The sequence below is a fragment of the Tauraco erythrolophus genome, chromosome 13, assembly GCF_009769465.1.
Source record: "Tauraco erythrolophus isolate bTauEry1 chromosome 13, bTauEry1.pri, whole genome shotgun sequence".
NCBI classification, from domain to species: domain Eukaryota; kingdom Metazoa; phylum Chordata; class Aves; order Musophagiformes; family Musophagidae; genus Tauraco; species Tauraco erythrolophus.
The window spans coordinates 8,548,199-8,571,037 of NC_141477.1; the positions used below are offsets into that span (position 1 = coordinate 8,548,199).

A 22,839-nucleotide genomic window follows, 5' to 3' on the forward strand; every position below is an offset into this window, starting at 1 on the left:
CTCTTCTTGGAGACGTATCACGTATCTTGCAACGAGTCGTCCCAGGGACAGTACAGGTTCTCGAAAAGGCATACACACAAACGTGATTTAGGGCATCGAGAAATACAATCAGTCTTTGTAGTGCATTTAGAAAAAAAAAGCTCTTTGGAACATTAACTATAACATTGCAAAAAGATAGTATAATCACGATGAATATTCTAGTATTTGTTAAAATGAGAATTGTGATTTACAAATCGATCTCCTACACATTGCGGTCATTTCATCTAAATTACATCGTGTAAATTATTCATATTTTTGGTCTGCAACTAACTACTACAGTTGCAACAGAGCACACCATGGACGGACAACAATGTGCAATACTTAGGACTAAGTACAGAAAGATGACTGGAACTTCAAAACCACAGAAAAATCTGTCAAAGCAGGCTGGCAAAAACTTCCATGTGTATTAAGCACTGAGCAGTGTTAAATCCGAGCGCACAGTGGAAGAATCCACACGCAGAAGTACACGCACCGGGTAAGCTAAGGGACCGAAAAGCATGGCACAGGACAAGGTGTGAGAGGGGCTGCCACGGTTAGAATTAAACTCTTCACGAACGGAGGTGTTAAAGAAACAAACCCAAATGATTACTTACAAAATGGTTGTGGTTTGTTTGGTTTTTTTTCCCCACGTGTATTAAGTTTAATGAACATACAATCTCCACTCTTCATTTTTGCCAAAACGGAACAAAGGACAGTGCTTAAACCATTTTCTCTGGTTATGGAATATGCAAATGTTTCAATATTTTCCCTCAGCACTTTATCATCTCTCTTGTAGACAGGATTATGTTAACCAAAAGCTCAACAACTGGAGAGTCTGCCTTCACTGTCAGAAACACTTATGAAAAATATTGCTGAGAAGAGAATTTCAAGAACACTTTAATATACAGAATGAGTGGCATAGATTTATGGGGCTTATTTTAAAGAGACAGCCTTTATTTAAAGTACTTTGTTTTGTAGATCTTATAAAGTAAACATTACAATACTTTTTCAGAAATATATTAAAATTGTTTAAATTTAAAAGGCAATTCCACTGGCTGATGGATATTTTTAAAGAAAAAAAAACTAACAGAAACAGGCAGCTCAACTAAAACTAGATTCTAAACATTCTGTTCTGTCATTCCATCTCCTTTAAAAAAACAAACAAACAAACAAACAAAAAAGACATTTTTCATTTAGACTTCCTTTACAGCAATAAGGCAACTCCAGGAGATCTGAATGACTCCCTGGAGATTACAGATACTGTAACTGGCTGCTCCTCATGCTTTATAACACCCAAAGGTGCAACTATCCATTAATCACAATCACAATTTGTGCATTAAAATATAAAACTTAAATTACAGATTTTAAAAATATTACTAATAGACTTCCCTATCATAAAATGTTTTACATTTACAGTACTTGAACTATTTCAGTTCTGGCTTGATGAGGTTTAAGCAATTTACCACTGCAAGAGTTAAACTCTGGAGCTCACAAACAGCACAACCCAACCAGGGGCAGCAATAGTCGGTAGAGTCATAGTGCAAATCAAAATAAAGAGTGCAGAATTGCACTAGTTGCTTACATTTCTAAAATATAAATGAACAAGACGAGATCTTATATTGTACATGCAATAAATTACAGTAAGCATATGACAATGGGGCTGGGGCATTCTATAATTTTAGCTGGTGTACCAGAGTTGAAGCCTGTGAAAGATAGGACTCAGTAAACAAAACATTTCAAAGCTTTGTTGTCATAGCACTTGAACTATGCTTTCACGCTTTGTACTTCTGCTTCCCCGTCTCACTGATCACACAGATATGCTGAAACAAAAGAAAATGAAAAGCTCCTGTTAGAAAAGTAATGTAAGAGACCAATGTTTTACATATGTATTCAATAATGTGCTTCTGAAAAAAATATATGCATGCTATACACATTTCAGTATGAAAGAATCTTGTGATACTGTTTTCACAGAACAACTTAAGCCTTCTTTCGTCCAAAAATCTCAACATTGCCTTCTTTCTCCTCCCTCTAATTATCCCACCCAATGTCTGATATAAGGTTGGTGAGACCCAGATGAAGAAGTAATCATCTACAATAAAAAGTGAACACCTTTTAACTTCCAAGGTCTCTCTTCTCTAATTCTTACATAACTAAACAAATTCATTTATTTGTTGTAGACATCTGGTAAGATAAGAAACTTTAAACCAACTTCACATTATTTCAAAGCTTACAGGAGATGCGTAGCCTCTATCCTGCGTGTAGCAAAATAATTTTTAGTTTCTTAAGAGCTCCAAAACGCTGTCCTGCTGCTCTAGGGTTTGCTCTCATCGTTGCATCACCAACGAACAGATTTGCACACGAGGCATGATTTACAGAGAAGGGAGAGTGATGTGAGGAGATTTCCCTTCCTTCCTCCTCCTTAGTTTTAAATGGGCAAAAACATACGGGAAAAATTACTTACGTTCAAATCTCTGAAGTATTCATTGTAGTCTAGGGCGTATCCCACAACAAATTTGTCTGGCACTTCAAATCCAACAACTGAAAAAGACCGTAAGTCACCAGTATGTTAGAAAAGAACTTGCTAGAGTTCACTAGACCTTTTTACAGAGGCACTCTGCAATTTTATAGATATGTACGTGTTCTGACTCATTTTATTTCTTCCACTCAAGTACCATCAGATTAATATTTGAGTAATTTTAAAATTTTAACTTACTTTGTTGATTTATTTCATCAATTAAAGCAAAATTAAATAGATGTATTTATTGGGTTCCCACGCAGCAGCGTGGTGCTAGCATGCAGTCTGCAAGAAATGAATGGAAGCACTTAAAGCTGCAGACAGGGTATTATTATCAGAACGTAAAATTCCCTGAAAATTTCCTGCAACTTTGTACATACACAGAAAAAGAGCTGATACTTCCCTGCCTGCATGTTCGATGTGCTAGCGCAAAAGCAATGGAACTGGTGGGCACAGCACAAGCCACCCTCACCAGTTCCCCCAAAAGGCAGCACCTCTGGGAGCTGGACCTGCACCTCGGGTAGGGCTGCAGGAAAGGTACCCGAGAGCGTAACGAGTAGGCAGGTTCAGCTGTCAGCTCCTTCCAAACTACAGGTGTGCAAGTCCAGTAAAGGGCCGGGAGAGCAGCACAGAATAATGTGAGCATCAGAACCACAGTTCCTGCAAGGAAATCAATCCTTTGCCTTTGAGTAACTGCCCAGGTGAATCCCACTCCTGCGACTCGCAAGCCATGACGTGATACGCAGGAACATGCTATGACTGCAGGACAGCTCTGCTTAGATCCTGATCCCCTGGTATAGAGAACAGAGGAGAGCAAAGGGCACTCTGTTCTTCATGGAGTCACCTGCAGGTTTCAGAAACAGGTGCGGGCTTTTGTTGAGTTGTACTGTTTTTTTCTTCTCCCAGAGAAGCTGCCTAAAAAGAGCACATCAGCTATTCCACAGGTGGTCTAAAGAGACAGGACACTTAGCAGGTGGTCAAGTAGCAGCAATCCAACCCGTCCACACACACTATAAACCAACCAAAAATATAAAATTATATCAAACATAAAGTAATATAAAATTTCCAAATGCTTTCTCCCCTCATGCTATAATGAAAGACTCCTGAGCGCACAAAAGCTGTGTTGTTTTTCTCTCCTTGGCTACAACTAGGCCTTGTCAGGAAAACAGGGAGATAAATCATATAATTCAAAGGAAAGGTTGTGTGCATTTTTGGAAAAATTAAGGCAATGTTTAGCTTCCAGTTGGCCTCATTACACCAGGATAAAAGAGAGGCCCCGCCGTTACTGCCTTGTTGTCTCTTCTTTCAGAGCTCACGTGTCCTGCACTGAACAGGTTGTCTCTGTGGACAGATGGCAAAACAAGTCATCTGCTGCAAGATGCTCAAAAGGCAGACCATTAACTCAGCTAAGCCTATAATGAGATCTCAGGAATGAGGGGCATCCTCGACTGAGGGGAGCACCTCAATTAAGCTTTTGAAGCATTGAAAAATTTCAGTTCCAGAATACTGTACAACCTTGGAAAGAAGGAGTAAGAGGATGTGATTCTGCTGCTAAATTCACCCCACTTTCATAGTGAAAGTATCTAGTCCAGATTATCAGAAATTTATCTTCTGGAACGGGGTTAAAACACACAGCCCTTCGCAAGGTAGGAGGAGCTGTCACTCTGGTACCACTGTCTGCTCTGGATCCTGTTCTTTTCATCATGGTCTTGAGACAGACAGGTGAAGACAAGATGGGAGTAATTCCGATGCCTACACATAACCAGTTTTGTGCCAATTCAGGCATCTTATCACTGTAAACTTTTATCAGCCCTACCCCACATAGTCCTCCTACATTCCTGGGGACATCCAAATGGCATGAGGTGGCTAGGTTTACACACTCAAATCACTCCCAAAAGTGTCAAAAGTGAATCCAGCAGACTCTCCTGACCAAAACATTTGATTACATGCAAGCTGGGAGAATTTGCTTATGAAAAGGCTGTAACCTGGACCAAAATATCAAAGTTTGCTTTTCATACAGTAAAATGTTACCAAAAGTTAAGAAAAAGGACCAGACCAAATACAGATTAACGCTGTCAAAATACATTTCAAATACTTAAATTCCCTAAATAAGGAAAAAAAAATCATTCAAGAATCATTAGTGAAAACATACCTGGAACATCCTGGGACTTTGACCAAAGGGTACACAATACATTAACATACTAAAATTAATAATGTCTGCCAAAAAGTCACTTACAGTCTGGACGATATCCCACACTTCGAGGAGTTCTTTTTACCAACAAACTGTCAAATAAAAGCAATGTAAAACTGAAACATGGAAAAGCACCAGGTACAAATACATCAGACTGTTTTGATGACAGACAAGCTGAATTTGGCCTAAATGTGCATAACCGAAAGCACAACTACACATATTTTAAACTATTTTTTTATTTGCAGGTGCAGCTGATCATGACAAAATCAAAACTTCCTAGAATCGTGAATGGTTCACAGCCTAAAGGATAACTAACAGGTCTACAAGAAAGAGGCTAGGAGATACTGACCTGAATGATTTTCATTGTGAAAAGTGACTTAAAGGGGTTTTACGTGTGTTAGGAACTTCAGGCGCAGTTTAGCTTATAAGTAAAGACTTGGGATCTGGCCAGACCAATGGAGCTCTCTTCAAAAGCTTTAATATTATGAAGCAAAGGTTCAGCTGCTTAAATGCTACCTCAATTGCACTTGTGCAACACGTCCTCAACTGTCTTCCACTGGCAGTACTAATTACCCCCATAAAGAAAATGTAATTGGTTCTGAGGATCAGGTGATGCGAACCAGCTCCACTTTGCCAGAATTGATAGTCAGAGGTGTAAAAAGCATGGAGATACAGAGTTGGGGGTATTGTAGTAGAGAGAAATGCGACTGCTAGTTTCATTTATTCAGTTGAGCACTTCTACCTCTTAAAAGACAACTCTACAGGCCTGACATTTGTCTTTGAGATACAGGGACTTTGGGAGGAAAAAAAAAAAAAGGTGGTCGAAGGCTGAATGTAAAGACAGAGGTCAGCGTAACTCTATGCATTAAGCACAGACCTCCTTCCCTCCTGGATCACCTCTGAAGGTGGGGCTTCATTTGCCAGAGTCACAGTTTCAATTTTAGACAGTTACTGAAACTTCCAGTTATAAGGCTTAATTTTTGAGAATTGATGTAGGATTTGATCAAAGAAACCTAAAATCGTATTAGCATTAATTCACATCTCCCTGCTTAATTGTCAGAAAGAAAGAAAATTAAAAAAAAAAAGGAAGACTGGCAAGGGAAGTAACTAAGAACATTACACTTAAGTCTATCTAGATTGATCATGTTTACCTGCTAAGGTCTCTGGCAGACCCAAATTACTGCAACAGGTTTAAACAACAGGAAACTGGACTTTGCTCATACTATATTATATTCACAATGTACACTGCAGTGTTAGGGCACTATTCAGTGACAAATGTCTAAAATTTGGCACACTTGATCCAGCCAGAGAGAAATCCTAAACAACCTCACCTTGAGCAGGTTGCCTCTACATTGTCAGCAGGAAGAGCTGTTCTCATACGTCTAACAACTGCTTTGACATTGTTATGGCAACACAACTGATTAGATATTACACACAGCTCTGCTTTATCTCTAATCCTCAGCAATCATTATGCTTTTATTGCAAAACACACAACCCCAGCATAGCAGCGTAAAAGATGCAATTTAAAAAGAAGTAGGAAGAATGTTGATATCAGTTAATAATCTAACATTATCCTCAACATTTCTTGTTAGTTGTAAGTTATTTAATTACAAAATGTTTTGAAACTAATTGAGTAAAGATGTAACTAAGTAGAAAAGCCTGGAAGAGCATATGGCTGGGTGACTCTCACAGAATGACCTCTAAAGCTCAGCTGCACTATGCACACTACACAAACAATAATATTAGTGTGCAAACTAATTTAATTCTACAATTAAACAAGGCAAACTTAAAGGCCTCCATTGCACAGGTACACCACTGCAGTATACTGAAGTTGCAGACAGTGCAAGCAGAAACAAACATGTTTGGATAGGTGCTACAGATACGTAAGTAACATCCGCTGATTTTTTTAATCCCCATCCCTAGTAAAAGTCTACGTTTATGAACTAAATTTGTGTTGAAAATACCTCTACCAACTTGAAAGGGTATTTTTTTTAAGCCCCAAATTCTAAATTCTTTCATATAGTTCTAAGCCTAACCTGGACTTCAGTGGTAAAACCCCACAAACCTTACCATAATATGAGAAGGCAAGACAGGTACCAGGCATGCACAAGCCGTCCTCTTCTGAAGCACTGAAATGCTTCCAGCAATAAGACTGGAACGAACAGTGCTTCCGCCAGCCTTAACGAACGTCTGTTCTCATAACAAGCAAAAGTGCTTTTGGAGCTTACACAAATCGCATCATATATGACTCCTATGACTCCTGCAGAAATGTTCCTTCACATTTCTCTTCCATGGAAATGTATTCTATCTTTTTTTTTTTTTTCCTCTTTTACTTCACTGTGCGTCCTTCTCTTAAGGCGAAATACAGCATAAATATTCATCATTAAAAATTTACCTGGCTACTTTCACCATCTTTGGATTGTACTGCTTCAGTAGAGACAGCAACGTTTTCATTGTTTTACCAGTATCAATTATATCCTGAAAGTAAAAATCTCAAGTAAGAAAGAATATTAAACATTTCAGAGTAGCATTTTCAAGTTTCTACCACAAAAATTGCTCATCCATAACAGCATGAAAATATGCCAAAATACTGTTTGTAATCAAATACAGCGACATGTAACATAATGTTGTGTTTATGCAACTATACTCCGTAAAGTGATCACACACATTGACAATAGTTAATTGTTGCAGTAACTATGACTTTGAAAGCAGTTACTGAACCTCGACCTTGGCTCCTTTTGGAGATTTTATGGCTTGTGCTCCTTGCAGCTATCAGACAAACAATGTTTTAATTCAAATATCATGAGAGTAACATTAGTCTTGCTGTTGAGCTCAGTTACAGAGACAGATGTATCCAACAGAAAGAAAAGTAAGAAGGGAAAATAGTCAGAACAACCCATTACTGCAATTAAAGAAAAAGGAGTGTAATTTACATTACAGATCCAAGAAATAGCCAAAGAAATTGCACTGGGAATATCTGGATGCAGTTCTAAAGTCTATACTTAAACACACTAAAATTAATTTTGACACATCATTTTAATCCCATCCACTGCACATATGAGCAGAAAAAAGACTACATGGCTTACAACTGAAGCATTAGAAATGGACTCCTCACCTGGACTGAAATAATCACACAATCTTGAGAGGGACAGTCCTTACTCTGGCCTGAAATCGAGTCTATTTGAAGGGAAGGAGGTAGATAACACAGAAGCAGCAATGTCCTGTTTCAGCTTACTTTCCCATGACTCCCCATTAAAATAAAAATCAAACAAAAACCTCAACAGAATACCCATCAGCTATACCATCTTTAACACTTCATGCTTTTAAACGTGTTGTAAACTCAAGGAAAGTTAAAGATATAGATAAAAATAAAAGTTGGTGAACAAACATAAGTAGCTACTTCCATACTGTAAAATAAAAATAGAACCTATTACTGATTTTTATTATGTCATTATCTGTTTACTGGAGATGAATCTCCGTTTTGTTCCAATTTTTTTTGCACATTAAAGGGATGCTGTACAGAAAAGCCTAGTGGTGCACAAGATATTGAACCTGCAATAAACGTGCATTTTTATTGTTCGACAGTTAAAACAGCCATCGGTAAAAGGGTTCACATCTAACAACATATAAGACAAATCATTGGATAGATGATTCATGGAACAAACGAGAAACTAACCTAGTTAGCTGTCTGGGACTTTAAAGACATACATTCATCTGAAATGGAGCAGATACATAATTAAATGCATCTGCCTATCTGAAGCAAAACATACTTCAAAGGACACCACTGGTCACACAGATGACTGCTGTATACACACTATTTTAGGAGGAGTTTTGGAACTAAATGTGCTTCCTGTGGAATAATATAACCTTCTCAAATTAAAAAAAAAAAACAAAACAAAGAAATAAAAACCTAAAACTCACAATTTATGAGAGGAAAGATCCATCCCTTTGGCTGCTGAATCAGCTGCCATAGCTGTTTCTTTGCTTACAAACAAGCCATTTCCATTCTTTAGAGCCTTAAGACATTATTAGATTGCACGTCCATTTTTCCCGTCTACTGCTGCTGCTTCCCTATCCTGAAATTGGCAATCTTACTCGAGAACATCCTTTGTCAAAGCCATACTTACTGAACATAAGCAACACTGTCCATCAAGAAAGAGATACGAAAGCAAGAATTAAGCAACAGTACCTACTAGGAAATCAAACTGAAGTGCACTGTACCTAATATCATCCAAAGAACCATGACAAGACAGAGGAATGGGAATTTAGCAACTGCAAAATGCTAATTAGGAATTAGCTATGTCACTATTCTCAAAACAAATTATACACAGGGGCATTTGGCTTAGATCTGTTTTTCACCTATTTTAGGATATTCCTACTAGGAACCTCCTTCTAACCCTGCAGTTCAATTTCCTGGCTTGCTGTTATAAACCCAGAACACAATATGCTTAATATCACTTTGTTCAGGCTACTTTTTAAAATTTTAAAATAAAATAAAATCTATATAAACAACACTTTAGAATTGAGAGAATCCCAGAAAGCTGAAAGTAAATGCAAACGATTTTACATTGATATTTTCCTTGTTAAATTTGGCAGTTGAATTCAGTTTGAGAATTCAAAACACAGACCATTTCGAATTCAAGAGCCCACTCGCAAAATTCAGGCCTGAAATCAGAAGCTGGAAGCCTTGAAACCAGAAACTGTAGGTTTTCTGGCTTAAGAACAACTTTTATTAGAACTATTTTACCAGTCACACATTAGAACTTCAAAGCGAAATGTAATACTTACTTCTACAATCAAAACATTCTGGCGGGAAGAAAAAGAAGAAAGGAAAAAAAAAAAAGAAAAACATTAATATCTATAGAATATGCCATTTCTTATATATATTAATCTCTATAACTTATTTTCATTGCAGTTCAGTATCTGTACCACCACTTACGTATGTTTACATATGTAACAGCGTATTCTATGTATATAGTGTACAGCTAATAACAATTAGCTGGCAATGAGATTCTCACAGTCTCATGCTGAGTGCAAAGTGGTCTTTAAATAATTTAGACTTTGAGAATTCTAGATATACGCAAAAGAGAGTCTATACAATTCGTATCCTTCCAAAGCAAATAATGTCATACAATACAGACACGGACAATTCTGTCACACCTACACCCTCTACATTGAGCTGTGACATACATGCCTTAAGGATCACATATGTGGAAGGAAAAGGGGAAAGTAATGTGCAGAGGCAGGATGACACTGATGCTTTAACCTCAGACATCTGGCTCAATGATCTCCATAGAGTCACTGGAGAGAAGCAATTCCCCATTTACATCATCCCATTTCCCTCTCTCGTCACTGCCTGTAACTGGAACCTCCGTTTCTAACCTGGGCTGCACATCACACATCTCGACAATATGAATTCCTATCACTACTTCAGTGAAACACCAATACAGCAAATAAATAATGCTGCCCTCTTTTAAAGGTAGTTTGTGGACAACAACCCCCACAAGATTATTCTTCTCAGGCACTGCAAAAAAAACCAACAGCCTAAAACTTTGCGGACACTGAAGACGGAGGATAGGGGTTTTTTTTGTTAAGTTCAGACTAAACCGAATGCTTTGGTGGACCTTATCTACTCTCCTATTACGCAGTGGCAAATATTTAAATGAAACTCTTCCGTTTTCCTTTGTTTGGAGCTCTGTAATCTTCACAGAATAAAAGAGCAGACTTAAAGCAGGTATGTGGGTTCTTTAGAGGGTTTGTTTGTTTGTTTTTAAACATACAAAGAGCCATACCTTTCCAGTCAAGGTTGAGAGGTCATCTCCACCAATGACTTTTATATCTCCAGTTGACTGATCATTCTAAGAAAGAGGAGGGTGAGCATTAGTATTACCGGACTTAAAGTAATTTCTTCTTCCAGTAAATATCAAAACTGTGAAGTACATAACCAGTGAATGTTAACGCTTTCAGAAACGCAGCACCAACTCTCTATTAACTAAGAAATCACAAGTGATCAAATTCAAAGATGCTATTTCAGATTAGACTGTCTGACAAAAAATCTGCATAAATGCAGGCACCACCCCTCATCTACGACCATTATATATACATATGTATCTAAAAAGATACGATTTGCCATGCATTCCCTACAGATATGGAAATAAGACAAAAAGCACTTCAGTTTCCAAGCTGCATGCTGCTATATAGCTGGTAATTTACATTCTAAACTTTAATGCTTTAGAAAGACTTTCTCTTTGAATAAGAATAAGCAATCATAAAACCAACAAGAATAGCCAGCAAGCAAGGCACATATTAATATTTAGAAATACAAGCTACAAAAATAGCCATAAAAGTTCATGTTTGCCTAGTTTACAACAAGTATCAGTAACAAATCAGATTACTTTTTATAGTAATTGAACAGCAACATTGGTACACCATCACTACAACACAGCATTTTGCTTCAGTAAAACTAAACTTTGATACAAACATAAATGAACTGTTATATAAGAAAGTTAAAACCAGCTGCTCAGTGGAACGAAAGTCATTCAACTGACTTTACCCCTTGACAGTGTCTCATAGTTCGTATTAGATGCAATACGCTTATTACTGTACTACTTACGGATGATGGCATTCCCCTACAATTTAATAATTTCAGCCAAAGGTTAATATCACTTATCAAACTTTATTCTCGCAGCTCGTTACCACATATCTTCCCTTTAGAAAAACAGCAGCGTTTTGCTGCTGCACCTTGAAGCCCAAGCATGCTGCGCAACTACGCAGACACGTAGCAAAACAGCAGTTTCTTCCCAAAACTGAAACATTCCCAGAAATGACAGATGCAATGGAGAGGGGACCACAAGGGAACAGAGACAGTCACGCACAGCTTCCTGTTTTTACAGCCATGTGAAGACAGATACTCATGCTTTACGACTTGCAGGCAAAAACTAGAAACGTTATCACAAAAAAGGGGAAACAGATGATCTGAGAGGGGCACACACCAAGTACACAATCAGTAACTCTGGGATGATAGTAAAGAGAAAACTTATTCAAATCCTTTGGACAGTGATGTCAATGATCCAGGATAAAAAGCACTGACAGCTCTGGGTATGTAAAACCAGACAATAAGTCCACTTTGCTTTTAAGATTCCTAAGACACAACTTTTTTTTTAAAAAAAAGTAAATTATTAGAAAAAGTATCTTTTCAGTCTTACCCATGTGTTTTAAAGAAAACGTCAGTTTGAGTTGTATCACTTTGAAATTACACTGAAGTGCCATGGTTCATTACCATAAGGCACATTCTTTTTTGATTATTAAAATAGTCAACTGTTTCAGTGCTCCCGTAACAGCACAAACAATAACTAAACTGAATAGCGTTAATGTTACTATGTTGAAATAGTCAAAAAAGAAAAAAAAAAAGGTGTCCAAAATGATTGCTGCTTGACCCAGTGGATATACACACTGCTACTGAATGCCTGAGATACTGGCTAGATCAACCACGAAAATGTGATTCAGTTAAGCACTGTACTCATAAAGCTAAAGGACATTTCCCGTGTTCACCCTATCTTAAAATTATCTTAAATGGCAGCTTCTTCAAATTTTTCCTTGTTTATGTTACTGGATTCTCTCTTTATCTGTTCCTACGTAATAGGATTTCATCCTCCTTCCAAGGAAGGATGTAAAAAAAATATCATTCCTCACAAAATGACGACAGAGAAGATGTTACAGGTGTTTGTTCTATCAAAACTATATGCATAGATGACAGACTCGTACTCCTTGGAATATGCAGATCAGGTTCCTGATGTTCTTTCTGTCTGGCTACAAAGCAACACATTATACTCAAACAAGAACACCACAAAACTGTAGGTTACTGTAAACCTTTGGATTATGCATATTAAATATGACGATCAGCAGAGAAAAAACAATCTAACCTCCAGAAACTCTCCTTCCCACCACAAACCGTACAAGTTGCTACACTTTTTAACACAAAACACGGATATTCATTGGCATACAAATTGGCATTCCTATGCAGAAGTTCCTAAGCAATTAAAGGATAAAAAACAGTTAAAGAATTTCCGACACTGGTTGTAACCAGATTTCCATTGGAAAGAACTTTGTTTAATAATTAAGCAATGTTTTAATTATCTTCAGGAGCATTATTTCTGATTTCAGTCCTGGTAAGACTTTAATGCTTTGTGGTTTAACACATAAGAGTTTTACTGTTTAGATCCGTTTTCACTGCCTCCCCATCGTCACTGCTGGAAAACGATAATGCTTTATGGGATCGTAACTCCTGACTCAAGTGACTCCAAGATCACCTTTTCAAAAGGCATTTTAAGTTCGTTACAGTATTTGCTGTAAGGCTTGGTTAACAGAGATCTTTCGGAACACTGCCGTGACCAGCCTAATGAGAGTTTACCACATACTCCACTGAAAATCCCTATTTTCCCAAGTGACAAGTATAACACATCCATTGTCTTTTGGCTGCCCTTCACGACTACATAAGCAACGTTTGCTCATTCCCAAGTTTAAATGCAGGAGACTGGTGAAAAGCCACTCTCCTTGTAGCACAAACAAAATAAACTGTCTGTCAAGAATAGCGAGATCTGGGTATGTTCACAAGCGCTACCTTCCATTTCCTAACAGCTTGCCAGATCATTAGAATTCATCTGTAAGGACTCGGAAAGCTGGAGTTACGAGAAAAGTTTAATCACAGCTTGATCATGTCAGTATTCTTAGAGAATTATTTTTGAGTGCAGAACAGTATGAACTTTGCATTGCAACACAAAGAGCCCCCATATGCTTGTAAATATTAAATGATCGGTTCGAAACAAGAATAGAGCCTCAATTACATTCATTTCAGAACCGCTACACAAGTTCAGCTGCTTTGTTTATGCGACCAGGGTATTTTTAACATCTTTTATCCAGCCTATAAAGGCAGGCAGCACGATCTAGTAATCGCATCCAAAGACAGCAGCAAGAGAGCTAGCTCGACTTCCAGCTGTCCGTTACAGTCTGTGATGGCTTTCACATCTCTAAAGGCAGATCCCTCCACCTAGTAAAGCACCAACAAAAACTACAGAGCAGATTTAGCATTCTGACACTATTAATGACAGAAGACCTAGTCAATCTGTCACAGATGTTCATGTTAGGACAATCTTATCCAGTCAATCAAGTTATGCAATCTAAGGGACATAAATCTGGATATTAATAACCACCCAAGAGAGTCCACAGAAATGAAACGCTCATAAATACTGTAGCGAAGGCATCAGGTAACAGCTCCTCACTCATCTAAAACAAGAAAACATTCTTTTATAGAATTAGCTGACAAAACTAAAAACCCTGAAGGCAACACCTCAAGGAAAACACTCTGCTTAGACAGCTTTCGGTCTAAACTTCTCCACTTCTCTCTTCATCTACGCATTTTTACTACAAAAACAGGCTTTTAATTTCCATAAAACTTATTTTGCTGCTCACTCCCTATTAATACCATGGCACTGTAGTTCTGGGGAGTAATAAACAAAAGCAGCTGTAGGAAAGAAATGAACCAAAGCATGGCTAGCACACCAGTATAGCAAAGAAAACATGCATATTATAAGGCAGCCTTGTTTTTAACAGAGGTTTTTTTTCAGGTGTTTCAAACTGCTTCTCCAATAGTTTTTTCTGAGTTAGTCAGAAAGTGGAGAAAGCGAAAGGGTGTAGTCTTCACATTGCTTTTTAAACAAACGAAGTAAGCTATTGGAAGAGTTCCTTGAAGAAAGCAGAAGAAACACAATTTCCTCACAAAAAAAAAAAAAAGGTGGGAGTCATCATTTCCTATTCTTTAACATATAATCCTGTAACAGAGACACTCGGCTTTCTGTTGTGGCTTTTACAGGCAGAATATACAGGCACGGTGACTTAGTGGTTAACTAGAGTGGTGGCAGAAGCCTGGATCTTTGGGGGGGAGTGGAAGGAAAGGCTGTCAAACGGCTCTCGCCCACTGATTTAAACACGGCGCACAAAGAGAGAGAGTGTCTTGTGAGACACAACCAAAGGCTGTAACAAACCTTCTGCCCAGTTTAGCCTTTCTGTTAAAGACCACAGCTAAATTACTGCCTCGTGTTCAGCAAACGTGAACGTGGTTTCCAGGTAACCCCTGGATGGCCGGCCGTGTGTATGCCTCAGGCAGCCAGGGCCGCTCGCCCTGCAAACAGACCTGACCAAAGCCCCACACAGTTCTGGGCTTCACTGGGAAATGTTAACAGATTCCTCAACAGCAATCATGAATTTATTATGTACTTCAACAGTCCAAACTAACTCTGCAAATAACTCCACCTCTGGTTTCACAGTTGAATGAAATTAAGGATGAGGTGGAGTTTCCAATTTAGTAATCCCTGTTTTTTTCTACTGGCATAGGTACTCATCTACAACTGTGACAAGCAGCCTATACTGCTGACTTGAATACAAACTTGCTGAGACAGAACTAACAGCATAGCCTTACAAAACAATTTATTCAAACACTCTAAACTGAAACAAAAAAAAAATGTAATTATTTCCATGCTATAGATGGTCTTACGGAAAAAATCACAAATACCACTCTGAAAACACAAAACTAGGCTGTCGATAGGTCAGGAAGCATACAGTACTAACATACATCTGCTTCTTCCTTTGACCTGCACAACATAACCTGCGCTTCCTTCTATAAAACACACCGTTACCCCACGTTACAAAATGTTCAATTTCCCTATAGAGTTAAATCCTTCGTTAAATCCTTGTGTTCAGAATGAAAACCAATTATTTTCCAAAAATGTAAACCCAAGGCAACCTATGCCTAGTCTTGAAAAGGCAGTGCCATATTCATTAATCCAGATTTACGAATCCAGTATTTACTCACGGCCAAATACAACTAATTTTGTTCATTGTTTGGTTGAGTCAAACAAAAGATGAGATAAGGAACTCGAGTTTAACAGTTTTTGCAGCTTTCAAGCCTTCCTGTCCAATGAATAATGTCGAAGCTACACAAAGATCCTTAGAATTAAATTTTTCTAACCATAGTTGTAGGAGAATCCTCTGTATTATTCTGGAACTACAGCTTTAGAAATGGGGTAGAGGGCAGACAGGAAACTGTTTAACAAGTAAAGGACATGGAAAGAGTCTCTCTGTTCTGCATAAGGATTTTACTGGGCTGCGGAGATATCGAGGTCTAAGAAAAAACATTATATAATAAGATAGAGAAAGTGTAAATTAGCTTGTGACTCTAATTCCCTTAATTATTAGTTTAATATTAGCACATTCTGGCAGTAACAATATTAAACCACCTCTGTTAATAATCTGAAGTTAGTCAAGTTTATATAAAAATTGCACAGTATGGCAGAGATACTTACACAGTAACTCTTCAACCTAATGAAGTCGACAGTCATGGGGATTGATTTGTCACTGTTTCTGTTCAGTGCTTTGATGTAGTCTAATAAATCAGCAAAAAATTTATAGCCACCCTTGAGTACACAGAGTGCTACAATGTGGTGTCCTCCCATGCCCTTCATAATTTCTCGTGCCAGCCTCTCCGTCCTATAGGAAATCAAGGAAAAGTCAGTTGTAACACATTTCATTTGCTCACTATTTTATACTGCTAGCAGCAGTGGCAAATAGACGCATCAAACCTGGAAACACATTTCCTTAGAAATATTTGTCTACCACTTCAGTCACTTTTACACATTATCGGTCAACAAAGCTTTGATTTTCAATGTTAATCTAACAGTTGCACTGCCAAACACCTTTGTTTTCATACGTCACACTCAGCCAAAGCAAACCTTAATACCCTGAAGCTGTTTCACTTTCAGATGTGACGTGAAGGTATATTTTCTCCTCCCAAAGACACGTTCAAGTTCCATGCAAAGTGCAACATAAGCTAACACAACCAAAAAGGCAGTACTAACTCACTAACTGAGGAGCAGGAAAGTTGTCAAATTGTAAACTAAAGAGCTTATCTTTATTTGCCAAGCTAGAACACCAGAAATTTGTCCTAACCGCAAAATGCAATACCAAGATGCAGAGCAAGAGAACACTGCACCGTTTTTCTGCAATCACTGTTTCTAAATTTATCTTGCAATTTATTTTAGAAAGCATGGTATGTATTTATCATGTGTCAGCTGACAGCAGGTTTCTCAGAGAATGCCTATCATTATAAACTTTTCCTCAACTACTTAATGACATGTACTTTGTCCATTTTTTTCCTCTATATGGACTTCCAGTGCAAAGGTTTTTACAACATTAAAAAAAAATATATATAGGAATGTTGACTGTATCTAATCAAACAGCACCAGGCAAAATCTAGATGCATTTCTACAACACCTCCAGGTAGATCCACCCAGCACCACTCTTAAACGGCTGTGTGTCTCCAACAACTCCTCCACTGAATTTGTTGTTCATTTTCTTAAAGGGAATTAGCAACTATCAACCACAAAGTAAAACAAAAAAGCCTTATAGGCTTATGCACCCATTTGTGATCACACAAGGTAAAACTTCCACAGCACATCACGGATTTCAGCAACCACAGAAGTGACAGATTGGTATTTACAGAGGCTAATGTCATTCCAGAAGGTAGAAGAAAGTTGGGTATTACTTCTCTACCATACAAACGAGAGAAAGTCTAAGATGACACAATTAATAGTTTATTTTTATTAATATCCTAGGAAATGCAAGAGACTACAATTGTTTTCAGACTGAATTGGCACAACAAATAACATCTTCTAATTAAGCTTTAAGAAGGTAAAACATCAAAGAAAAGCTGGAAAGAAAGTCGTAGATTGCTACGTACCACAAAATTTCGCTTGAGAATTACAACAAATTTCCAAACAACAGCATAACTGCAAATGTACAAACTCTTAGAAGCCAAACAAGAAAGAGTTAATTAGCACTTGTACTTCTTAGTCTCTAATTAAATGTAATCTATTTAGGCAGTCACCAAGCAGCAAAACTATCACCGGAAGATTGTTTATTCCAGTGTCGTGGAATCAGCTGGAGCAGTGTACTGTCTGAAGTCAAACCAACCTGTCCATGATGAGCCCATGAGGAATATAGACTTTTTCCAAATCATCTGCATAATGTTTAGGTATGCAGAACAAGTCCAGGTCATAGCCTTGTTCATCATCGCCAATCTGAAAAGGAAATAAGGTTGAGATTTCTACAAAGCCTTATAGAAAGTCTGTGTTGAGAGACTCCATGTCCTTTGCGTTATTCAGTAAACTATTGAACCCATTATGCTCATCGGGATCACCTTACTTTCCCTCTTTACAAAACATTAGTCACACTGAACACAGCATAAAGTGTAATCTAACAGAACCTACAGGTCACAAGAGTTGCTTGAAATACCACGAGCTCTTGTGCGGTACAATGTGGGGAAGAAATTAAGTCCTAACGACATTCTCCTACATTGGAAAGTGGGAAAATGAAACTACTACACCTCAACGAATCTCTGTATTCCATTAAGAAAATAGTCAAGGAGCTTTCTAACACCTTTGATTTTCCTAGTGTAATGCAAAACCTGCATTTGCAATTAAGCAAGCAGAGGTTTTGACATGGACACCTTCCAAACACCAAATCACAACAAAACACAGGAGCCAGTTTTCGGGACAAGACAAAACAGCTACATGAGCATGACAAGTTCCGTTGCTGTAAAGCAAGCCCTCTCAGACCACCATCTGCAAGCTGCAGAGGTTCAAGATCTTTCTGAATCTGAAATTAAAGCTCTATTTCTGCAACCTGTTCTGCATGGGAATATTCCCTGTATGAAACAGCCTGCAATATCAGCAAGTGTATATTAATTAGGACAAGGGATTAGCATAAGTATATAATTATACCAAACACTGCTGAGGTTCAGGCATCCTGTCGCGATAGCATCAAGAATAGCCTTCCCGGAGCCTCAACCCTGCTGCAACTTGAAAGCGACAATGTGGTTTTTAATTACTTCACTCTCTGGTTAAGTGGCTGAATACTACTACGTGTAAAATGAAGTTACGAATTTCAGAGGGAAAACCAAAGTTTACTACTGACAGTTCACCAGGGCAGGCACTTTAAGCTTCCATTTTGGCTACTGCTGCCCTTGCAGGACAGTTATTTTTGTACCCAAGGAAGCACTTACCTGGCCTGTCATCAGCCAAGTGATGACATGTTTTCTTTGTTGTGTGACCCCTAATGAGTATTCCACATGGGAAATTTCATTAGTACTTGACCCTCCCGCCCAAAGCGGACCCTGGATGAGCTCTCAACGCACCCGGCTCGGGAATCAGGTCCCTGCAATCCAGAGCGGGCTGCTATTTTAAGTAGTAAGACAGCTCCCTCCCGAAACACGCGCTGTTTTCCTGTCGTTCAGGCCCATCGTTACATCCAGCGCGTCTGCTGAACCTTTCTTTCTGCATTTGGTAGGAAACGGGCCCTTCCTACGGATTTTATCTGTTTTTTTACCGACTGCAGGGATTTAGAGGCGCAGCTCTCACCCGTAAGACACCACATGTATTACATGAGCACCCGGCACCGGCTTAAAAAAAAAAAAAAAAAATCAATATGTAAGAGCCTTAGCAGATACAGCGATGACGCAAAAAAATATCCCCCGAATGCTCTTCCTCCAAAAACACAGCCTAACGCAAACATTTCAGCGGCCGGCACGGCGCTCCCGGCTCCCGCGGCCGCCCCGGTGCCTCCGGAGCCGCGCTACGAGAAGCAACAGGAATAGGAAGTTGTACCGCGCCGGGCTCGCAGCCGCTGGGAAGTTGTTTCACCTTCGCCTCTGCGGCGGCAGCTCCGGCTCCCGACGCCGTCCCCAGCGCTGAAATCCTCCCCACACCGCGAACCGCCTCCGCGCTGCCCGCCGGCGGGACGGGGCACGGCAGCCCCAGCGCCGCTGGGGGAAGGGGGCGGCGGAGGGAGCCCCGTGCCCGGCGCCGGAAGGCCGGGGCTCCCCTCAAGGTGACTCCGCGGGGCGGCGGTTGCCGCCGCTGAGGGACACCATCCCCCCCCGCCGCCCGCCCCGCTGCCTCACGGATCACCGGGATTTCGCGGGGCCGGCGGGACCCCCCCCGTCCTCAGCCGGCGGCGGCAACGCGGGAGCTGCCCCCGGCAGCCCCCGGCCCCGCGCAGCGGCGGCGGGCAGCCTTCCCCGCGGAGAGGGGCCGTGGCGGCGCCGGGGGCCGCACTCACCACGATGCAGGGGCTGGGGGTCGCCATGGAGCGGGGCGGCCCGCCGGCGGCGGCTGCGGGCGGCGAGGAGGAGCGGCGGCGGCGGCGGGCGGCGAGGAACGGGGAGGCGCCGCGCCCCGCAGCGGCCCCGGCGCCGCCTCCCCGCTCCCCGCCCTCAACATGGCCGCGGCGCTACCGCCCTCTCCCGCGGCTGGCGGTCTGCAGCGGCGGCGGCTGGGGACGGGGATGGGGACGGGGACGGGGACGGGGACGGGGATGGGGATGGGGCGGCCCTGCCGGCAGCCACCGCCTCAGAGGCGTGGAGAGCCGCCCTCAGCCCCGGCTGCCCCCGAGGTACGGGGCGGGTTCCGTCTCCTGGCCGAGGCCTTCTCCATGCCATGGCGGGTGCCCTTTGCTCGCTGCTGGTGTCCCCCGGGCTGGCCCCTGCTCCCGGCCCTGGCTCTTCAGATTCGATCTTCCCTCCCCGGCACGACGTGGGGGTGTCCCCTGTCCCCTCTTGTCTCCCTGGGAAAATCACTCCTGTCCCCAGAGGGGAACGGGGTGGGGGATTCTCTTCCCACGGGTGTTCGCCTCCTTGGAGGGGCTCCACGGACAGACCCCCCACGCATGGCAGGAACGCTGCCCTCCTGCCAGGTGTTGCCCAGGCTCCTCTCCATCGCCAGGGCAGGCCTGTCCTCCACCACGGCTTTGTGCACCTCAAAGGAGGAAAGAAGAACTGTCTGCGTTACTTTGGGTCTTCCTGGGAATCACAGGATGTGCTGGAGCCTTTCTCCCCAAGCACAGAAAATCCACCCCCCCACACACCCCAGGCAGCTGAGGACATGGGGAAAATACACCTAAAAGCCCATCAGATGGGCACACGGGGGTACTGGGGTGTCAGGGCACCTCCAGCACTTGGGGCCTCGGGCAGGGCAGAGTCACCCGCCGTGACCTTGGCACGCTAACGATGCTGGCAGCGTCGTGTTGGGACACTTGTGATAACCAAATCTCATGCTTCAGGGCTCCAGTTGACTGCTTGCAGGGGTCCAGTCCCTGGGTGTGCAACTGTCTGAAGATATCGTGGGATTTTTCTCCTCCCCTTCCTTTTGCAGCCTTGGTGTGGTCACAGCTAGCGAACGGCCATCGCTCTGGCGTGGCACGGGGAAGCCTGTGCGGATGCCGCTCCACAGCGGACGGAGCAAGGAGCTGGTGTGTTTTAAAAGTGGGCCCGAGTCGGTAATGGCTGTGCCTTTCACGAAGCAAAGAAAGTGACAGGCGGCACTTTCCCACGCGCAAGGGATCCCCTGCACCCCTGTCCCCCCCCGCATGGGGTGGATAGAAAATGCACTTACTAAGTGCATTTATTAAGTACATCTCCTTTTGATGGAAGATGAGGCTGAACTGTGCCTCCAGATGCTGTCCATATCTTTAATTACCTGAGGTAAAAATTTGATCTTGAGGTAAAATAATAATAATAAAGCATGAAAATGCCTGGATAGTTTCAGTGGTCTCAAATGTGGGGAAAAAAAACAAAACCAAAACAGTGTTAACTTTTCCTGTAGGTCTGGAGTTAAGGACAATGCAACAGCACAAATGGAAATTCACGTTTTCTTATATTCTAGCTTAAACAATTATGTATCAGCTGAAGACTTTCCCCTTCTTTCTCTAAGGGGTGGAGACCAAATTTTATTTTATGCTGCATAAATACTTGGTGTCGAGAAAAGGATAATGATTCTTAAAAATAACTTCATACATAAAGAGCTGTAGCAATCATCTCCTTATATACATCTAGCATTATTACAGTCAGCTCAGAAAACACGATGAAATCAATTTAGGGTTCCTTTGTATGAATCAAACAATTTAAGCAAGTTTTAACTAAGCAAATAGGCACGATCCCTGGCAAACGCAGTACTGGTGCAGCTAGGTGTTCGGCTACAGTTTGGGTGGGTTAACTCTGGAGTGGGAGGAAGGAGCCTTTATCAAATTGCCTAAAGCAGCAGAACGAAATACGCCCTGCAGCTAATATCAGGAACATGTCATAGCTGGCCTACTTCCAGAAGGCTGGGAAAAACAGCAGCTGCCCTGTCAAGTTCAGGGAGAGCCTGATGTTATTGGGCAGTGGGCAGTATCTGTTGAGAGACCATTCCACCACAGAAGCGTTTCAGGATCTGCTTTTATTTTAGTTACTGAAGACATTCTCATTAATGACTGATATTAATGTCTGCCATCAAAAGTAGCATCCAATGACACTTTCCTGATCACATGCAAAAGTTGTTGGTTTGACTCCTGTGCAATTTCTCCCCAGCAGACAAAAGCATTAGTCCTGTTTTGCCCTTCTGGGTGAGCAATTTCTTTGTTCCTCTTGCCAACCAGCTCATTTCTACATCCAAAGCATTCCTGGTCCCGCTGGCACCCCGTTATGGAGGGAAGAACAGATTTGCAAAAGCAGAAATATTTGCTGATATTACAGGAAGTCGGTTAGCTGAGATCAGCAGCAGATTTAGTAGATGACTGGTTTTGCTCTTGTTGGTACGGGAGCCACCAAGGTTAGCAGGGCATGGTGAAGGGAGGGGGTTCAGAGGTATCTGGGAACTGCACATTTTCTGGCTAGATGATGCATAAGGTGGGAGAGCCAATGTTCTGATTTCTCTGGTACACACAGCTTTTTAGAAGGCAAAATAATTTCATAAATATGTTGTGTCTCTGAGTAGATCCTTGATTTTATGATTATTTTGTCCTCTGTTGCCAGTCAGGCATATCTCAGTGCTCAGGCCCAGTGAACCATGGATGATATGAGTGCCAGTTGTAGGTAACTTCCTTAACAGACTTTTAAAACCCCTTGCTTGGTAATCACATGCCCCCAGTGGTGGGATACCTGGAGATAATAACTAAGAAGTATTCGTTGTTTGGAAACACTTGAAATAGTGTGCTCTGAGTCAGATCTTCAGGTCACCACCCATTCACCGAT

General features: G+C 41.1%; 1 protein-coding gene across 1 annotated transcript; it reads right to left on the reverse strand.

The window, feature by feature from the left end:
* Nucleotides 1-201: 201 nt before the first annotated feature.
* HPRT1 (hypoxanthine phosphoribosyltransferase 1) lies at nt 202-19,939 on the reverse strand. The gene is made up of 9 exons (XM_086619562.1): nt 19,893-19,939; nt 17,748-17,854; nt 16,082-16,265; nt 10,517-10,582; nt 9,513-9,530; nt 7,120-7,202; nt 4,770-4,816; nt 2,480-2,556; nt 202-1,838 (listed from the first exon to the last, which is right to left on the reverse strand). Exons 1-9 carry the CDS (start codon nt 19,917-19,919, stop codon nt 1,791-1,793), a joined length of 657 nt encoding a protein of 218 aa, XP_086475688.1. The 5' UTR covers nt 19,920-19,939; the 3' UTR covers nt 202-1,790.
* Nucleotides 19,940-22,839: the final 2,900 nt, after the last annotated feature.